The sequence below is a fragment of the Moschus berezovskii genome, chromosome 2 (assembly GCF_049115385.1).
Source record: "Moschus berezovskii isolate FMDL1 chromosome 2, NW_MosBer_1.0, whole genome shotgun sequence".
NCBI lineage: Eukaryota > Metazoa > Chordata > Mammalia > Artiodactyla > Moschidae > Moschus > Moschus berezovskii.
Window position 1 is genome coordinate 124,802,281 of NC_142461.1, and position 21,010 is coordinate 124,823,290.

Here is a 21,010-nt window from a genome sequence, read left to right on the forward strand (position 1 = left end):
AATGTTCTCACTACACCACAGATGCTCTGTCTTTCGTGATCAGTCTTACCTAAGGAGATCTCACGGCATAAATATAGCTGATATTATTGGTTGTGGCTTACCCTCCATGGCCATTCATCAGTTTGGTACTGGATCTGAAATAACTAAGGTGTCTGACTGATAAGGTATTCCACGAGAAATGAAATGACTCTACACCCAATCCCTGCCCCCAACTCTAAAAACTTACTGCTTTATGTTCATCAATAATGAATGGCCCATCCCTGCAATACTCAGAGGGAGCTTACAATGCACTTTTGAGCAGCCGCTTAGTAATGTACAGTGGATAGAGCCTTTCTTTCAAATCCCAGGGCAGCAGGTCCTTCAAGGCTAGCATTGCATTTTCAATTAGCTGCTGAGTGAATGCTTGGCATGTGTATATTAGTGAAGAGCCACACAATTATCTTGTTCCTGTCTGTATTGTGCTGAGAGGATCTAAGGGATTGGTGGGGAACAGGCAAGCCAGACATCACTGTGGATGTTGAAGAAGGGAGTTACTCAGACTTCGGCATCTTCACTTGCTCGCTCTGAGATTTACAGCTATTTATTACAGAGCACTCTGTGTGGCTGGGTGGAGTGCGCCTGAGGAAACACATCCCATACACCACCTGGGGTTCGTCTTCCTGAGTCCTTCACATCTCTGACTAATTCTCATCATTATTATGGAGCCAAACAGTCCCAAAAAGATACAATTTGCTGTGCCTTTATTCCAGAGTCAGATTGCACCCGAAGCAGCTGAGCAGGTAAGCGGAACTGGGTGGGGACCAGTTCCTATACATAAGTAATACAGACATACATTCTTGTTATTAATTAAAGGCTTTTCTGCCTCTTGAATTTGCCTAACTTTGTGACTTCCCAGAATATGTGAATGAGAAATAAGTTTGCTTTCATATGCACTTGTATTCGAGTTTCACTGAAGGAACTATTGGCTAAATGCAGTATTTCATTTGATACAAAATTAGCACCCCTTAAGGAAAAATGGTCACATTAGCAATTTAGATTTGGATCCAAAAATCTGTTTGCTTTTGTTTATTAAAATAACAGCTTCAATATTTAGAGAAACTTATATATATTTTTCAGAATTAGCAAGTTTTTATTGTTTTATTTATACAAATCAAAATATCACTTAACAATGAAAGCATTAAATCTTGGAATAATTTCAGATCTTGGGCTTAATATTTTATGTTTTCATTGTGTATCAAAAGCAGCAACTATAAATATATATAGTATATGATCATAGGTATGTGTATAATTTAAAAAACATTTTATTCAGATATTAAAAATAGTTATAATTATTATAAATATTAACACAACCTGGATATTTTTCCAAGTTAAATATATCTATATATTTTTATTTCTATCTCTTTCTGTCCTCATGGGAGGCTGGTTTACTGTATCACCTTTCATATTCAGATTTAGACTCTTGATTCAATGGAACTAGTAAAAAGATCATTTGTAATAAAATTTTTGCCCACATAATTATTAATTTCTTAAAACTTGATTTATTCATGAATCCTTTTACAAATACTATATACAAAGTCTTGAAAATAATTATTGAATCTGAGACTTTTATCTTCCTAGGATGTTTTGATAACCTGAAGTAGATTCACCCAAACTCAAGCCAGACAGATACAACTTTGAACATGTATCTATATTAAATGGAGCATTGGTTCTATCCTGGACAAGACGTTGTTAGTAAAATTTATCCACTATTCTACTAATTTTGGAATTTACTTACATATTTAAATAACCAAAGATACATTAGAAATTCTAATAATATGTTCCTGTAACTCTTAAAATAAGGGGAAAAAATACTACAAACCAAATCTATTAGTTTTAAGTGAATTATATACTTCTGTAAGAGCCATGTTCATTCTTTGTTAATTTGTTCTAAACAATAATCTAGAAAATAATAAAAGTTTAAAATATTAATTGAAGTTAAGAATGTATGCTGTTAAATTTAACCTGCTGGAAATTTGAGTTTTCTAAGCTGCTCTTACCCTGTTTAGAAATAAGGGTAATGGATCTTGAAAGCATCATCAATGTATGAGGCTCCAAGAGAGCCACTAAAATTAGCAAGTCATCCCTGTACCTTCACTGCACTTCAGTATTAATATTTGGTGACATCATTTGATTACATACAACTATTTCTGTTCTGTGAAAATGTAGTTTTTGATTAAAGAAGGTAATACTAGTATCCGCCTGTTCTACTGTCTCACTTTGTTTTATTCAAAATAAAATTAGTGAACAACTTACTGTGGGCCTCCCGGAAATTTACTCTTTATATTAGGAAAAGATGAGGATGGGATGGCCTTGCAAGCTACAGCGCAACCTGGAGCAGCATCTGACTCTGACCTTAGCTGGTTCTTTATTGTTCACAGATCAGGAAAAGAAGACCTACACCAGCATCACTTGTGATTCTCAATGAACATAACCCTCCAGGTAAAGCAGCATGATATCTTATGTACCAAAGCAATGGAATAGAATTGTTTGAAGAACATCAAAGAGCATGCCATTGTCAAAAGATTTCAATTCTGTTTTTCAGTTAGCAATACTCTAGCAAGCTAATATAAACAACATCAGAAATAGGTACTATGAACACTGTCTCATCTAACTGCTCTTCCTCTGGAAGACGTTATTGGTGATGATATGCTATGAAATGTTTTGTTAGCATTCACAGTCATGTGTTCAGGTGTTTGTATAGAACCTGGTTCAGTGCTTATTAATGAGCCTGGTGGAAAGTTGCTTAATTAGGTTTCATAGCTCAAATTACAGCCCTGGAGATGCTTATATCTTTATGGAGTAGGTTTTTTAATTTATCAAAGGTTGTCACGGGGTAGGCAACGAGCCACAATTGGCTACAGCTTTGATGCTGATGTCATCTCTGAATAATGCAACTGACAAGTAACCAGATCAATTTTCAGCACTGCCCATTTGAGAGCCATTCTGAAGACTTGCATCCATTTGTTGAGGTTTTATTCTCCATTTCCCATAAAAAGTAAAGCTGCATTATTATTCCTGATAAAGGACTATGATCTGCAATACACAAACAAGTACTTATTGAATGGGGGTGATTTTAATCTTACATTTAAGTGCTGTTTCTAGAAATAAAAGTAAGATAGCAAAGCTCACAGCATTAATTTGTAGCCAAGCAGGACTTGGTGTTGGATATTTTGCAAGTATAAACAATAAGGGTGGGTAAAATGAGTTTGCATAAATTGTAGTGAATGATTTGTTTTAAATTATTTCATTCAGGTGAAAGTCTTTGATTTTTTTCAGATCCCTTTCTAATTAGAGAAACATATTTAAGATAAGAAAGTAAAATTTTAACAGAATATTAGCCATGGAGCTCAAATACAGAAAGCTGTTCATTTAATGGGAAATAAATTAGCAAATTTATTCCTGCTGAAAACAAAGAATTATAATTTGACCCTGTATCTTTGAAGTGCTAAGCATTTTAAAACCATTTTTCAACATGTTATCTCAGTAAATATTAACTTGTATTTGGTTGAATAACAGGTGCAAATGATGTGTACCTATAGTTTACAAATAAATGAATAGTTAATTTTAGAGCAATTTTCTGTCACTGCCTTTGCTCTCGTGGCTGACTTCCCTACAGTGTTCTAGAGCCTCTCGATGCTAACCTTGAAAAGACGTAACAAGAAGAACAGACTCTTCATAATTTCATCTGTACTAAATGTTTCTTCCCTATCCAACAGTTCTTTGTTTCAAATATTATCTGAACACTCTCTATCAAACAAATGATAACAGCAAAAACAAAAAAAAAAGTTAATTGTTAAATGAGCTTTTAAAAGCAGTTGCTGTTTGTTGTCCTCAAAAGCAACGTGTTCTTTGACAAATAAAAATCAGGTGCAGCTTTAAATTCTGGCAAATAAACAAGTCTCTTCAATGTATAGAAATTGCCCAGGACACACATGAGTATTCTTGGAATCACCTATCATTAATGCTGTTTAAAATTAAAATCCCTGAAAATATTTATTGTCAATTAATGAAACAGAGGAAATTAAATTTTCCATTATAGAGACATGATTAACAAATCTTTCCAATTCATATGATAAGAATGATATATTGTAATCATTATTAAATGAATTAGATATAGCTTACTTTAAAAAGGAGTTTGCAGAAATAGTCTGTTATAAAAGAATATTTGAAAGAATGATTTTACATTAGAAATACATATGTACTGCTTACATTTGATAGAAAGATATTTCAACGTGTAAATCCAGATTGTTTCCAAGTTCATCTTTGCTTGCATAAACACACAGATGAGGAGGGCACCTGATTAAGATTCCAGGGGCAACGAAAACACACAGCAGTCTCTTTCTTACCAATGGCCTAGAATTCTCAGCAGCAGAAGCACCACAGAAACAGCTGTATAACCTGTTAAGGATGTATCACCCTCCAGCATAGATTAGTTAATTTAATTCAAAGTAATGGGGCACGAGACAAAAAATATTAAATTGAAGGCATCATACTTTAAAAATTTAAAAGTGAAGGGTGTGTCTTTACAGTGGAGAGGATAGAAACTACATATTTTCTCCTTGGAATGACTCTAAACAGCCAATGGTAACAGAAAGATACTAGATGCCAGAGATGTGGGGGTAGAGGCACACCAAAGACAAATTTCATCTTTTTCACCTGTTTTCTAGGGTTGCCAATTTGAGTAACCTTGTAGCAAACTGCTTATCTTTCAGAATTTTTAGCTCATTTTCTGATTAAGTGCCTATTTATGAAAACCACTCTGAGATGATAAAGTAAATATCATTGTCTCTCGTACTCCCTGCTATTTCTTTTTAACTCTTGTACAATATGTAGTTAACTGACTTGATTCCTATGTTTTTATTTAAAGGGATGACTACACATAAATCTCTATTTAGAAATAGATGGCAATGTCACTTTTTGCTATTTATTTCATCACATTTCTAGATTTAAACATTACTTTTATTTAGTAGGCTTATGAGAAGACTGTATATTTATTTGGCTACCAGTATCAGAAAACTGGGCTTCCCTGGCGGCTCAGATGGTAAAGAATCTGCCTGCAATGCAGGAGACTCGGGTTTCATTCTTGGGTTGGAAAGATACCCTAGAGAAGGGAATGGCAACCCACTCCAGCATTCCTGCCTGGAGAATCCTGTGGACAGAGGACCTCCGTGAGATAGCAGAGAGTCTGACAAGACTGAGTGACTAAGCACACACGATCAGAAAACTAGAAATCTATTAGGAAAGAATTTCAGAAAATACTTAACCTTACCACATATCTTTATGAAAGATACAGAAATCAATCCAAGTCCCTGACACTTGCTCCGTTTTATATGTATCAGAGAAGAATTCATAGAAACAACTAGTTTTCAACACCAAATAATTTTAGGAATTAATATAGGTTTTTATAAAAAATTATTTATGCTAAAATAACTCTTCATTTACTCTTATCAATAGAAATTCATTTACTCACCATTTAAAAATTGATTTATTTGGCTATGCCTCAGTGACTTGTGGGATTCTTAGTTCCCCAGGGATTTGAACTCATGGCAGTGAAGCCCAGAATCATAACCACTAAGTCACCATAGAACTCCCTTCTCACCTTTTAAAATACACAATTCTTCATTATTTTCTTTTCTGGACTGAATATTCTCAATACCCAACAATGATTTCTATCCAAATTCTCCTTGTCTCTAGGCCTTTGGAGCCAGAACTGGACATAGGCTTCCAGTAAAAAGCCCGATTAGAACAGGGCTTCTGAATATTGAAGTTTGTGGCATCCATTCTTTTCCACTTACTGTTAAACAGAGACAGTATGGTTACAATTAAGTTTAATGGACCTAATGCCTATTAAACATGAGTGAGCTGTAGGAAGCCGGGAGCTTAGTAAAGATTTGGGTAAGCATCCAGTAATTTTGGCATCATTTAGAAGTTTGTTGTAGATCTAATAAGTGGAACTAGACATGTAATGTAAAACGGGGGATGTTTATTGAACTCCCTCTACCACAGCCAAATTTGGGGGAGACTGATTTTCTCTTCCACACTTTGTGCTCCAAATATTCTTAGAAATAAGGAATAAATACAAAAGTATTTTCTCATATGCATCATGTTCCTAAAAATTACTTAATATAAATCATATGAATTCAATAGCTTAATATCTCCTTTCAACCTTGAGAGTAAGTCTATTCGTAAAGAAAACTGGGATTTCCAATTGATTGGGCTATTTGTCTCCACACACTGAAAAAAGAAGCCATAGTTCATTGTGGCGGAGAAGGCAATGGCAAGCCACTCCAGTTACTCTTGCCTAGAAAATCCCATGGATGGAGGAGCCTGGTAGGCTGCAGTCCGTGGGGTCGCTAAGGGTCGGACACGACTGAGTGACTTCACTTTCACTTTTCACTTTCACACATTGGAGAAGGAAATGGCAACCCACTCCAGTGTTCTTGCCTGGAGAATCCCAGGGACGGGGGAGCCTGGTGGGCTTCCGTCTATGGGGTCACACAGAGTCGGACGCGACTGAAGTGACTTAGCAGCAGCAGCAGCAGTTCATTGTGGAAGTAGCGTGTGACTTTCTAAATGAAGCTTTCATTTTAGGAATCTGACAGTAAGCTAAGATTTTCAAGGCTCTCGATTTAAAATCCCGAGACACCAGGATGACAGAGAATGTTGCCGGACTTATTAGACTGAGCTGTTCAAACAGAGAGGCTCCAGGAATTTTTGATGATGGGAGGTTTTGCAGGCCACCAAGTTAGAGTGAAGGTTTGTTTGTAGTGTTAGCTCATAATCTCTCTTCATGGAGACCCTCTGTTTTACAAAATGAATGATTTATAGTCAAAAGGCAATGGGCACTTTGAGTGCAAGTTCCAGAAATCACACTGAGGATTTTCCTGGGAATATTAAGGATGAGGAAGACATCTCAGCCCCAGACCTGGAGGGTCTTGTCATTCCCAGGGACCTCCAATCAAATGTATTCAAGGAAAAGCTGCGCTGAACCCATAGTCCATACAGTTTTGTTTCATCCTTTTTTCTCATCTTCTTTGAGAATAAGGTTGTAATACCTTCTGATCCACAACTATTGTTCATTTTCTAGCATTTATTTTGTCTTATGAATATTAATGACAGTACAGAAGAAAGAAAGGTCCAATGTTTGTAGACTATTCAAGGTTTAACTGGTATTCATTTCTAATGACTGTCAGAAAAGCCTATTTTTTTCTCCTCAGCAGTTATTTTTATGAGTTATTGAATGTCAAACCATGCTGAATGATTTAAACATAAGTGATGCATGTGGCTTTCAGAGGTTCATATACTGTACAATTGATTGACTTATTTTCCCATAACTGTTCAGTCTGTGCAGCCAAATGGCCCAATCAATAGGAATAATTGTGAGCCAAAGATGAGGTTCCAGTCCTTAGTCATGTCAAAGTCTGCTATACTTTGTATTCAAAGGACTGGTATAATCTTCTAATTAAATGAAAGCAAAATGAAAGGGGCAAATTATAAAACTATGAAATAGTGTTGCTTTATATCAGCAAGATTACTACTTTTGCTCACTTTGAATAATAGTATGGGCTCCCCTGGTAGCTCACATAGTAAAGAATCCACCTGCAATGCAAGGGACACAGGTTTGATCGCTGGGTTGGGAAGATCTCCTGGAAGAGGGAATGGCTACTCACTCCAATATTCTTGCCTAGAGAATTCCATGGACAAAGGAGCCTGGCAGACTACAATCCATGGGTTCACAAAGAGTTGGAGACACCTGAGGGAGTAACACTTCCATTTTCATATACTGCTCACCTTTTACATTGATTTTAATTAGAAATACCTTAGTGAAATATGACAGAATGATGATAAGTTCAATTCACTTCCTTTTTCTTGGCCTCTGTTTTCCTACTTATGGGTAATACAGAAAGTAAAGTAACCCTAAGGTACTTTTGCACAATGCAGAAAGGCAGTATTCGTAGTGGGTAAAGCAATGCCTTTGGAATAAGACTTGGGTTTGAATTCCAGCTTTGCCAGTTCTTGGTAGTGAGACATTAGGTGTGCAGCTGACCTCTGTGGGCTCAGTTTCCTCCTTTTAAAAATAGGACATTGAGGTGTAAGAAAATGTATAGCACAGTGTCTGCAACCAAATAGATAATGAAGACATGCGATCCCCCTGTATCATCATATCCATGCTGAGAAAAGCTAAGTTCTCCTAAAACCTTCATTTCTTATCAGAACATGACCCAGCTCTTTTCCAGTCCTGACTGCATTAGGAAGTATCAGTGTCCCCATAGGGCAGTGATTCTTGATAAGAGAAAAGATGTACCATAAGTCCTAATTCTTCATCAGGATAAGATACACAATTGTGAAATTGTTATGGGTCTTATACTGTGGTATTTATTCAACTGACCATGTTTGGTTTACAAATATAATTTACATGAAATAGGAGTCCTTGGGAATTAAAAAAAAAAAACAAGAATGCTACTGATGTCTATAAAGTTATGAAAATATATACTGCAAGCAACAGATCTTTGTGAAAGATTGTATCCAATCAAAAATGCAATTCATGGCAATTTCCTGGTGGTCCAATGGTTAAGACTCCACACTTTTACTACCAAGGGTCCAGGTTTAATCTCTGGTCTGGGAGCTGAGATCCTGCAAACCACTTGGCACAACCAAAAAAAAAAAAGTGCAATTCATATTTCTAATAGTGTGCGGAAAGAAAGAAGATTAAACATGGAATATAAAAAACGTTCAGCAATATTAAACTCTCATTTGATTCTACTCCATTTGCTCTCATTTCCTTCCAAACGCTGTCCTTGTGCTACATTCTGCCCAAGATTTCTTCCTTCTTTTGGTTCCTTTGCCAACTCTTAAGACTTAGTCTAGACTGACTCATTTGTGCAAATCAGTCTCCATCTTTTCCAAATAATCTTAATTAAATTGTAGCCCGAGACTCATTTAAATCTCAAAACTTTCCCATCTAATCTGATTCACTGCCTGGCTTTGTTATTCTAATATACTCCGCTCACCTGCAACTCTTAAAGCTATTTATTGATTTATATATTCGATTCAATTAAGTATTCACTGAGTCCTTATTCTAAATCCTTAAGGAACATGTGGACTAGGTAACAGAGAATAATACACCTGGGTGAACCAGGATACAACTGTAATAACAAATTCCAACTGCTCAGACCACAGTGCAATTAATTCTGACCAAGACACAGAGGTATTATCATGCTCAGTTTTCTATGAAACAACTGTAGGATTTTTTTTTTCGATCTTTTGGCTTTAAGTTTTTAAGAACTGGCATTAGAGTAAAATTTTACTATTTATTCCAAACTAGTAGATATAGCTACTAAAACTAGTAGTGTATCCAGTAGCTATTAGATGCTCATGGGCTATTAAATTTAAATGGATAAAAAACAGATTTTCACATCCAATGGCAATCCATCAAACTTTTGGGGCACCTATTCTGGCTAAGGCACAGTGTTAACTGCTTTAGGGGATAAAATAGTAAGTCACCATCCCTTACCTCATCAGAAACCTTCCTGAGGCATGATCTGACACATGTATATTGGTGGTAAGGTCAACAGTATGTGGCAAAAGATAAGATAGATTTCAATTCAGTACAGAAATGTTTACCATAGGATGTTTTGGGGAATTAGATTATAGTGTTGTACAATACCGGAGAAGGCAATGGCAAGCCACTCCAGTGTTCTTGCCTGGAGAATCCCAGGGACAGGGGAGCCTGGTGGGCTTCTGTCTATGGGGTCACACAGAGTCGGACACGACTGAAGTGACTTAGCAGCAGCAGCAGCAGCAGTTGTACAATACAGTACAAATATTAGATGCTTGATAAATGGGAACTATCATTTTGGAGAGGCAGGCATGTACTACTTAAAAGTAGAGGTGCTGGGATCACTCAGGCCTGGATCTGGCTCTCAGATGGCTACTTACTGCCTGTGTTATGCCAAGAAAGTGGCTCGCCCTTTTAAAACTTGATTTTATCCAACACTACCAAATTTCATTAAATATAAAATATATTCATTAGAAATAAGGCTAACCTGCACCCACTGAATAAACAGATGTGCATTTCTGTTTCTACGTAATAGTGCACATGAAGGACATTGTAATCAGCCATTCCAGGAGCTTAAGGCCACATTTGGTATCAAATTTAAGATCGGAACACTTCTAACAGCTTTCTAATGGTTCTATCTCATAGTCACATTCAAGGAGAACAGTAAATTATCAAACCTCTAGCAACAACAACAACTCTAACCAAGCTATGTAGTTAACGGAGAAAATTATTTCTGTATTTATTTTAGACTTGCTCAGGAGCAAGCTTCAAGCTTTGAACATTCTATCCTTTCTTTCACCATTTTCTACTCATGACTCTGACCAAGTAGTGATCTGTTGCTGTTCCAACAATACAAGACATAATTTGGTAGCAGAATTTACCTGGGGCTTAAGCTGACATGCCCACACAGGGTCCAGACAGATGCCTGCCTGGGCTCCATGTAGGATACTGTGAAGGGTACTGTGGTCTACTTGGAGGATGCAAGCTCCATTCAAGGCTGCCAAACTACACAGATAAAACTACAAAGAAAGAAAAAAAGCGCTGTAAGGGATGGAAGCACCTATGTGGTTAAGATTTTAGAGATGTTGGAAAATATCTTCCTAAATCAGTTTCCATACTACCTGAAATTTTACCTTTTGAAGTTGTTACTATAGTTGGATAGTTGGCTGCTATCCAAAAGTCTACATGCAATAAGTGCTGGAGAGGGTGTGGAGAGAAGGGAACACTCTTACACTGTTGGTGGGAATGCAAACTAGTACAGCCACTATGGAGAACAGTGTGGAGATTCCTCAGAAAACTGGAAATAGATCTGCCATATGATCCAGCGATCGCACTCCTGGGCATACACACCGAGGAAACCAGAATTGAAAGAGACACATGTACTCCAATGTTCATTGCAGCACTGTTTATAATAGCCAGGACATGGAAGCAACCTAGATGTCCATCTGCAGACGAATGGATAAGAAAGCTTTGGTACATATACACAATGGAGTATTTCTCAGCCATCAAAAAGAATGCATTTGAATCAGTTTTAATGAGGTGGATGAAATTGGAGCCAATTATACAGAGTGAAGTAAGCCAGAAAGAAGAACATCAATACTGTATATTAACGCATATATATGGAATTTAGAAAAATGGTAACCTGAACCCTGTATAAGAGACTGCAAAAGAAACATAGGCATTTAGAACAGTCTTTGGGACTCTGTGGGAGAGGGTGAAGGTGGAATGATTGGGGAGAATGGAATTGTAGCATGTATATTATCATAAGTGACCAGTCCAGGTTCGACGCATAAATTTTCCTCTGTTCATTTCTTTGCATTTGTGCTTTTTTAATAAAATTCTTTTTTAGAAATAAAAAAAAAAATGAAGTTGTTACTATATACTGTTACTATATTCTATCTTCTGAGAAAACACCAGGACTCTGACCAGATGTAACACATTGTCTTGGCACTTGAGAAAAGTAGTCTACCTGGAGATCAAAAAGCCTGAGGTGGAGAGAAAGGCAGGTCCTGGCGCAAACATCCCAGCTGCAAAGATTCAGTTCAGTTCAGTTCAGTTCAGTTCAGTCGCTCAGTCGTATCCAAATCTTTGCGACCCCATGAATCACAGCACGCCAGGCCTCCCTGTCCATCACCAACTCCTGGAGTTCACTCAAACTCATGTTCATCAAGTCGATGATGCCATCCAGCCATCTCATTCTCTGTCGTCCCCGTCTCCTCCCACCCCCAACCCCTCCCAGCATCAGACTCTTTTCCAGTGAGTCAGCTGCAAAGATTAGGGACCTCCAAATTCATCTCTTCCCTCCCTGTTTGTTCATATTGACTTCTCCATGCTTGGCCCTTCATATCTTCCTTAGTGTTTCAGAGGCCCTTAGAAAGTGTTGGGAAATGTTAAATCTATGAGTCTTTTCTGTATTATGGACAGAAGTTTATCTGTGAATTTAATTCAATGACTTTGTGTCACTTTTAGTAATTTGATATGGTGATAATTATAGTCTTATTAAGACTGTTTGTGAAATAAGTTACTAAAACCTGCATTATCAAAGAGATATATCTTGACAGTCTGATTGGAATATAATGACAGTTTGACCTTGGCAAGAAAACTGAGGAAAATGTACTGCATGAACTGAGAAAAGCTGGGAAATTTGTAACCTTTCTGGGTTTTTGTTGTTACATTCTCTGGGAGCAATTTTCCATCATTTTGGGAAACAATTTCGTAACACACTCTTTACATATAAATAAATATCTACCTGCTCATAAAAACAACTGAATACACAAAATAGAAGCATGAGAACAATAGTTATTTTGGAATTCAAGTTTTAGAATAATTTGCCTCAAAGACATAACATCACTTTATGCTATTTTCCCCTGTTGAAGAATAAACTGTTAGGACACACACACACACAGATATTCCCATGCACAGACACATGTACATATGGACATATAAGCAAATACCTAACTATGTGTAAAAACATCCCAGGCTATTTACTCATACCATAAAATCTACCTCCACCATGAGTGATCTGACTTTAAAAAGGCTAGGAACCAAAGTATCTAGAAAAGCTTTGTGAATCCTGGTTACAAATGGAATAAAGCTGCTGCTGCTGCTGTTAAGTCACTTCAGTTGTGTCCGACTCTGTGTGACCCCATAGACGGCCTCCTACCAGGCTCCCCGGTCCCTGGGATTCTCCAGGCAAGAACACTGGAGTGGGTTGCCATTTCCTTCTCCATGGAATAAAGCTAGTGGTTATTAAATTTCTAACCCTTTGAAATAAATCAAAAGCTAACCATATTATTTGAAAACTCATGAATAAAAATCATTGACATTACTAGATTACTAGATTCAAATACTGAGATTTGTTAAATTTTTTTAAATCAGAAGAGTATTTTTAAAAATAAGCTACATTTGTTGAATATTAGTTATTCTGACTATTTTCTCATTTTGGAGGTTTCTTGTGCCCATTTTCATAATTCATGAATACAGGGAGAATTATTATAATTAGATACAGAAGCATTATAATTAGATACAGAAAGTGAGCTCCTCCTATACCACCTGAAAATCAATGTCTAGCTGAATGTGTCCCCCCAACATTAACATCAAGATTTAAACTGTTGAACTTAACATATCTGTTAATGGTGTCTTCATTGCTCCAACTGCTGAACCATACAAACTTGGAATCATCTCCAACTCCTCTCTTTCTCCCTTGCCTCTTGAACCTATCAGTGGCTCTTCTGCTGATTCTTCTGTACAGGTTGAATCTAACTCACTTCCAAAATAATATGGTAACTTCCAAACTGCTTTTCCATGGCTTTTCACTGGGAGGTGGTTTTGTGTAGAGTTAAGAGCCCTAATTTCAGAATCAATGAACATACTATGCTGCTGCTGCTGCTAAGTCGCTTCAGTCGTGTCCGACTCTGTGCGACCCCATAGACGGCAACCCACCAGGCTCCTCTGTCCCTGGGGTTCTCTGCAAGAACACTGGTGTGGGTTGCCATTTCCTTCTCCAATGCATGCATGCATGCTAAGTCACTTCAGTCATGTCCGACTCTGGGCGACCCCCTGGACAGCAGCCCACCAGACTCCACTGTCCGCAGGATTCTCTAGGCAAGAATACTGGAGTGGGTTGCCATTGCCTTCTCCAGAACATATTATGACTTAAAATCAAATCATGGAATGACTGAATATCTGTCTTAGATTCCAATTCTATGAAGCACATCATGGCAACTCCAACACTGATAGTGTTGCTGGAATTAAGCAAGATGATGCATGATAGCACAACTGATGGGAGATTTATTCTTTCCCCATTCTGGTTTGTGTGAAAGGGTTTTGGTGGACTTAAATACATAATGGGTCACTTTTCAAAAGGAACTCATTATGAGTTCTAATATGTATCCTATAATTTACCTGTCCTAGCTTTTAATTAGCCATGCTGGGAAAGCTTGGGGGTGGGAGGAGACGGGGATGACAGAGAATGAGATGGCTGGATGGCATCACCGACTCTGTGGACGAGTCTGAGTGAACTCCGGGAGTTGGTGATGGACAGGGAGGCCTGGCGTGCTGTGATTCATGGGGTCGCAGAGAGTCGGACACGACTGAGCGACTGAACTGAACTGAACAATAATAATGATAATAAGGCACGTGAAGTTGTCTTATGATTAGCTCATTATGTTTCACCGTCATCTGCACATTATCACTATCTCTTGCTTTAAGTAAGTCAATCATTTCCACCGTGGTCTATGGGGTCTTTATTGCACAAAGTGTTGATAACTGTACTCAAGTTGAGATTTAAAGAAATGAACAGAAGAAAGGGAGATAATTGTGTTAGATTATGGCTAGCATTACTGCTTTATAATTTCCATTTCTTTCTTTACTTTTGGTGGAGAGCTTCAAGGCTGAACAGGAACTTTGTTCATTTGCCATAGGTACCTTCTATTGAAAATAACTTCTCCGTATGGGCAGGATTTCAGATCAAGCAGGACAGACTCAGACTAGATTTGCTTTTCAAAAAACACTCTAAGGACTGTCTACTCTCCCTTCATGGGTCCTCAGCACAGCCCACCTGCCTCCAAGGATTAAAACGTTTTCAAGAAATAATGCCAGAGACCCACTCTCATCACATTTCAGTGAAGTAAAATGTCACGAATGACTGAGCTAAAATGTCTCATCTCAAATTCCACCACAAGTCCCTTTACTTTGTAAACAGTCCAGAATTCCTGGTTTACTTAGTCAAGGATGGGCATCTTTTTGCTAAAGGTCTTGGAGACAGCACAAGATAGTTTCATACAATTCTACGGCCCACTGACGGAGAAGGCAACGGCACCCCACTCCAGCACTCTTGTCTGGAAAATCCCATGGACGGAGGAGCCTGATAGGCTGTCGTCCATGGGGTCGCTAAGAGTTGGACACGACTGAGCAACTTCACTTTCACTTTTCACTTTCATGCATTGGAGAAGGAAATGGCAACCCACTCCAGTGTTCTTGCCTGGAGAATCCCAGGGACAGGGGAGCCTGGTGGGCTGCCGTCTATGAGGTCACACACAGTCGGACACGACTGAAGCAACTTAGCAGGAGCAGCAGCATGGTCCACTGGCATCATTGGAATCAAAACAAATATCAGCTGTACTATTTATATGGACAGTTACAGTACATACATAAAATACATTTTGAAGTACATTTAGGACCTAAAAGACAAAATTACCTCTAAGCTACAAACAAAACATTTTTAAAAAACCATATAGGCTCAGAGGCAAATTTAAAGAAGTTGATAGTAATATATCTTACTTGTGGTTGTTTTATGATTTGCAAACTTATTTCATCAATTATATATATATATATCCTTAGCAACTCGTGAGATGAATATTATAAACTCCATTTTAGAAAGAGGGTGATAGGGGAGGTGCTCAGGGTCAAAGGAGCTAGTACATTACTGGGCCTGAAATTTAAACACAGGTTGTCTATCCAAAGTCAGGATGCTTTCCACTACATTAATAACATTTTTCTACTAATAAGCAACATCATACCCTTACTGTTTTATTTCTGTCTTCCTCAAGGAAGTAATTATAAGCAAGTTCTTCACTGTAGCTTGGCCAAGTGAGATTCTGTTTGATATGACACCAGAATGTACTTCTTTCCATTTCAATGCATGTGAGTTTGTTTTGGAGTGATAATTCTACACCTCTTTGCTCTTTTCTTGGAAAATTTACTAGATAAGAGGAATTTAGAGTTGTTAACACTAGATCTTCTATTATATTAACAAAAAATCAGATAACCAAACAGAAATGTAAATCTTTCTCATTATTCCATTCTTAGAGTTAGACCTTGTCATTTATGCAAGTGTTTGTTTGCATACCTATTTATCTGCACTTAGCAGGCATGCACGCTTTAAAAAGCATAACCATCTTAAAACATTAGTTGGAGGGCTGACAGTTTACATTTGGATCATAGTTGACCAATAACACTTTCCTGGTGACTCAGACGGTAAAGAATCTGCCTGCAATGCGGGAGACCTGGGTTTGATCACTGGGTCGGGAAAATTCCTTGGAGAAGGGAATGGCTACCCACTCCAGTAGTCTTGCCTGGAGAATTCTGTGGACAGAGGAACCTAGCAAGCTACAGTCCGCAGGGTCGCAAAGAGTCGGACACGACTTAGCGACGAAACAACAACAAATTATTCTGTAATAAGATTCCTTGTTCTTAAAAAGCAGAAGCATCACTTTGCCAACAAAGGTCTGTATAGTCAAAGCTATGACTTTTCCAGTAGTCATGTGCTGATGTGAGAGTTGGACCATAAAGAAGGCTGAGTGCCGAAGAAGAATGCTTTTGAACTGTGGTGCTGGGGAAGATTCTCAAGAGTCTCTAGGACAGCAAGGAGATCAAATCAGTCAATCCTAAAGGAAATCAATGCTGAATATTCATTGGAAGGACTGATGCTAAAGCTGAAGCTCCAATACTTTGGCCACCTGATACGAAGAGCTGACTCATTGGAGAAGATCCTGATGCTGGGAAAGACTGAGGGCAATAGAAGAAGGGGCAACAGAGGATGAGACGGTTGGATGGTATCACTGACAATGGACATGAGTTTGAGCAAACTCTGGGAGACAGTGAAGGACAGAGAAGCCTGGCGTGCTGCAGTCTATGGGGCTGCAAAGAGTCAGACACGACTGAGTGGCTGAACAACAGCAACAAGATTCTTAGTAAAGTAGAATGCTTAGACTTTGCTTTTTCTTAATAGTTTTGGTTCAATGTTTTGATGAAGGAAAAAGGTTACTAAGACAAAAGAAGGACCAAAATGATCCTTCAAAGAACTAAAATATATTCAGTTCAGTTGCTCAGTTGTGTCCGACTCTTTGCGACCCCATGAATCATAGCACGCCAGGCCTCCCTGTCCATCACCAACTCCCGGAGTTCACTCAAACTCATGTCCATCGAGTCGGTGATGCCATCCAGCCATCTCATTCTCCGTCGTCCCCTTCTCCTCCCACCCCCAATCCTTCCCAGCATCAGACTCTTTTCCAGTGAGTCAGCTCGTCGCACGAGGTGGCCAAAGTATTGGAGCTTCAGTTTTAGCATCAGTCCTTCCAATGAACACCCAGGATTGATCTCCTCTAGAACGGACTGGTTGGATCTCCTTGTAGTCCAAGGGACTCTCGAGAGCCTTCTCCAAAACCACAGTTCAAAAGCATCAATTCTTCGGCAATCAGCTTTCTTCACAGTCCAACTCTCACATCCATACATGACTACTGGAAAAACCATAGCCTTGACTAGACGGACCTTTGTTGGCAAAGTAATGTCTCTGCTTTTTAATATGCTATCTAAGTTGGTCATAACTTTCCTGCCAAGGAGTAAGTGTCTTTTAATTTCATGGCTGCAATCAGCATCTGCAATGACTTTGGAGCCCAAAAAAATAAAGTCTGACACTGTTTCCACTGTTTCCCCCATCTATTTCCCATGAAGTGATGGGACCAGATGCCATGATCTTCATTTTCTGAATGTTGAACTTCAAGCCAACTTTTTCACTCTCTTCTTTCACTTTCATCAAGAGGCTTTTTAGTTCCACTTCACTTTCTGCCATAAGGGTGGTATCATCTGTATATCTGAGGTTATTAATATTTCTCCCAGCAATCTTGATTCCAGCCTGTGATTCTTCCAGCCCAGCATTCCTCATGATGTACTCTGCATATAAGTTAAATAAGCAGGGTGATAATATACAACCTTGACATACGCCTTGTCCTATTTGGAACCAATCCGTTGTTCCATGTTCAGTTGTAACTGTTGCTTCCTGACCTGCATACAGGTTTCTCAAGAGGCAGGTCAGGTGGTCTGGGATTCCCATCTCTAAAAGAATTTTCCACATTTTGTTGTGGTCCACACAGTCAAAGGCTTTGGCATAGTCAATGAAGCAGAAGTTTTTCTGGAACTCTCTTGCTTTTTCCATGATCCAGCGGATGTTGCCAATTTGATCTCTGGTGCCTCTGCCTTTTCTAAAATCAACTTGAACATCTGGAAGTTCACGGTTCACGTATTGCTGAAGCCTGTCTTGTAAAATTTTGAGCATGACTTTACTAGCGTGTGAGATGAGTGCAATTGTGTGGTAGTTTGAGCATTCTTTGGCATTGCCTTTCTTTGGGATTGGAATGAAGACTGACCTTTTCCAGTCCTGTGGCCACTGCTGAGTTTTCCAAATTTGCTGGCATATTGAGTGCAGCACTTTCACAGCATCATCTTTCAGGATTTGAAATAGCTCAACTGGAATTCCATCACCTCCACTAGCTTTGTTCATAGTGATGCTTTCTAAGACCAAATAAAATATATTAGCTTATTAAATAGTTTATTAATGTGCCTCATGATCTAGACTGATTTAATTCTTTAAACACTCCTTTTCAAATTACAAATACAGACAAATTCATACTAATTGCCACCAAACATTTGGTAGTCGGGAGCATATATGAAAATAATCTGTTATAAGCTCACTCCAAATATCTTTACATTGTAATTCTCACCTTCTTTTTCTATAACTTGTAGAAGTATTCTTTGCAGAGCCATGGCATAAAAAAAAAAACAACAACCAACCTTCATCAATCATTTTATCAGACAGGATTGACCTGTTTTTTCCCCACAGTCAAGCAAAGAGTAAGGAGACTCCTTTGGAGAGGAGGGTGGTGGTTAATAACATTGTGACAACTAGCAACACATCAGAATTATAAGGAAGTATATAAATTGTCAATATTTAAACTACTGTGATAAAGACCTGTGTAATGTGCTTATATTTTAGATCTACACCACATATTCTTGCCTCATCTTTTCCAAATAACACTTTTGTATTTTACTTCATTTGTTCCTCTCTGCTTCTTATGGAATAACACTTAGATCTCTTAGCCTGACATCTAAGATTCTTGACAATCTGTGTTGAACCAAATACTCCAACTCTACTTTATTCCCAGGCCTGAACCTGTGTCGCTGACAAGACTGGCTACTTGTCCTCTAACAATGTCCACATTAAATCTTTAAACAGAAATTTTTTCTGTCTTAGAATGCCCTCACCAGTACTTTATTTTACTAAATACTTATATTTTTAAAGATGCTCAGATTTTCTCATTTTATTCATTTCTGGACATTGACATTTACCAGCAATATATCTTCTTGTAGCTTACAGCAGAAAAATATTATTAATATTAAGTTGGGCTCAGATGGTAAAGAATCTTCCCGCAATGCAGGAGATCCAAGTTCAATCCCTGGGTCAGGAAGATCCCCTGGAGAAGGGAAAGGCTACCCTTTCTAGTATTATACTAGATTATTATAATACTACCCACTCTAGTATTCTTGCCTGGAGAATCCCATGGACAGGGGAGCTACAGTCCATAGAGTTGCAGAGTCAGACACGACTGAGCGACTAACACTCACTTGCTCATTCATGCTCCATACTAGAGTACAGTTAGGCAGTGGTTTAAATTCACAAGTTTCCTATATCCTACTACCACTGAACATTGATTCAGTCTGTGACATCTCCAACTTAATAAAATCAAGAGTCATCCTCTATGGTTTTTGTTGAATTGCCACTTTTTTTTTTTTCTGAAACTAAACCTTACCATTTGGACTGGATAAAAGTGTAATTAACCATTGAAAAAAGGAATACTCAATACCCATCTTAACATCCACTGAAACTATCCTCATCCATTAATTTTGTTTGAAAGGATTATTTTTGATAAGCAAAGGAAACATGCAGTAACACTTGTAAAAGCCATGATACTGGTTCTATTTCAGTCTCAAATCTATGCAGGATTACTTTCTCTGAGAATCCCAAGTTGATGATTAGTCAGATTCCACTTGACAGTTTCCAGTGATATTAGACTCTTTTTGAAGCATCATGGTTATGACTAGAGAGCTCTGTTAGAAAGTTCTTCCCTACATCCAGTTGGAGTATCCTTGAACCTTTTGACTACTGATGTTGCTATGTTCTTCTAAAGGATTTCAGGAAAAGTATAGTACTTCCTCCAACTGAGAACCCTTCATATTTTTGGGGACAGACTTCTTGTTTACTCTCAGTTCTCTCTTGAATAAAATTTTGTTACATTCAGTTCAGTTCAGTTCTCTGCGACCCCATAGACCGCAGCACACCAGGCCTCCCTGTCCATCACCAACTCCTGGAGTCCACCCAAACCCATGTCCATCGAGTCGGGGATGCCATCCAACCATCTCATCCTCTGTCGTCCCCTTCTCCTCCTGCCCTCAATCTTTCCCAGCTTCAGGGTCTTTTCAAATGAGTCAGCTCTTCAAATCAGGTGGCCAAAGTATTGGAGTTTCAGCTTCAATATCAGTCCTTCCAATGAACACCAAGGACTGATCTCCTTTAGGATGGACTGGTTGGATCTCCTTGCAGTCCAAGGGACTCTCAAGAGTCTTCTCCGACACCACAGTTCAAAAGCATCAATTCTTTGGCGCTCCGCCTTCTTTATAGTCCAATTCTCACATCCATACATGACCACTGGAAAAACCATAGCCTTATATTTCTTCAAATTGAAATATATTTGATTTACAATATTATCTTAGTTTCAGGTGTATATCAAAGTGATTCAGTTATTTATATTTATTTTCACATTCTTTTCTATTACAGGTTATTACAAGATGTTGAATTTTTTTGTGCTATACAGTAAATCCTGTTGCTTATCTATTTCATGTATAGTAGTTTGGATCTGTTAATCTTATACTCTTGTCTTTATGATTATGATATGGTTTTTGGAAATCTCACCATTCTGCTCCCTAGTGATACTCAAATTGTATTTTTCAGCATGGTACCCAAATTTCACTCTTAATTTCGCAGTTAATTATTGAACATCTATTACAGTCCAGCACTATATATATATATATTAAATGAGAATTCACAAATGAAAAGTGATGGGGTTTGTGGTAGCAGAA

At 38.1% G+C, this 21,010-nt stretch overlaps 1 protein-coding gene across 2 annotated transcripts in view; it reads left to right on the top strand.

Moving 5' to 3' along the window:
• The first annotated feature begins 532 nt into the window (after nucleotides 1-532).
• The window catches only part of PPP1R1C (protein phosphatase 1 regulatory inhibitor subunit 1C), a 131,648-nt gene continuing 111,170 nt past the window's right edge, over nucleotides 533-21,010 (top strand). The window contains exons 1-2 of one of the 2 annotated variants that reach the window (XM_055398409.2): nucleotides 533-779; nucleotides 2,418-2,478. In XM_055398409.2, the coding sequence (XP_055254384.1) occupies nucleotides 699-779; nucleotides 2,418-2,478 (142 nt within the window). In that variant the 5' untranslated portion in view covers nucleotides 533-698. Of the gene's footprint in view, nucleotides 780-2,396; nucleotides 2,479-21,010 lie in introns of both variants that reach the window. The other variant, XM_088842681.1, reaches the window with a different exon arrangement.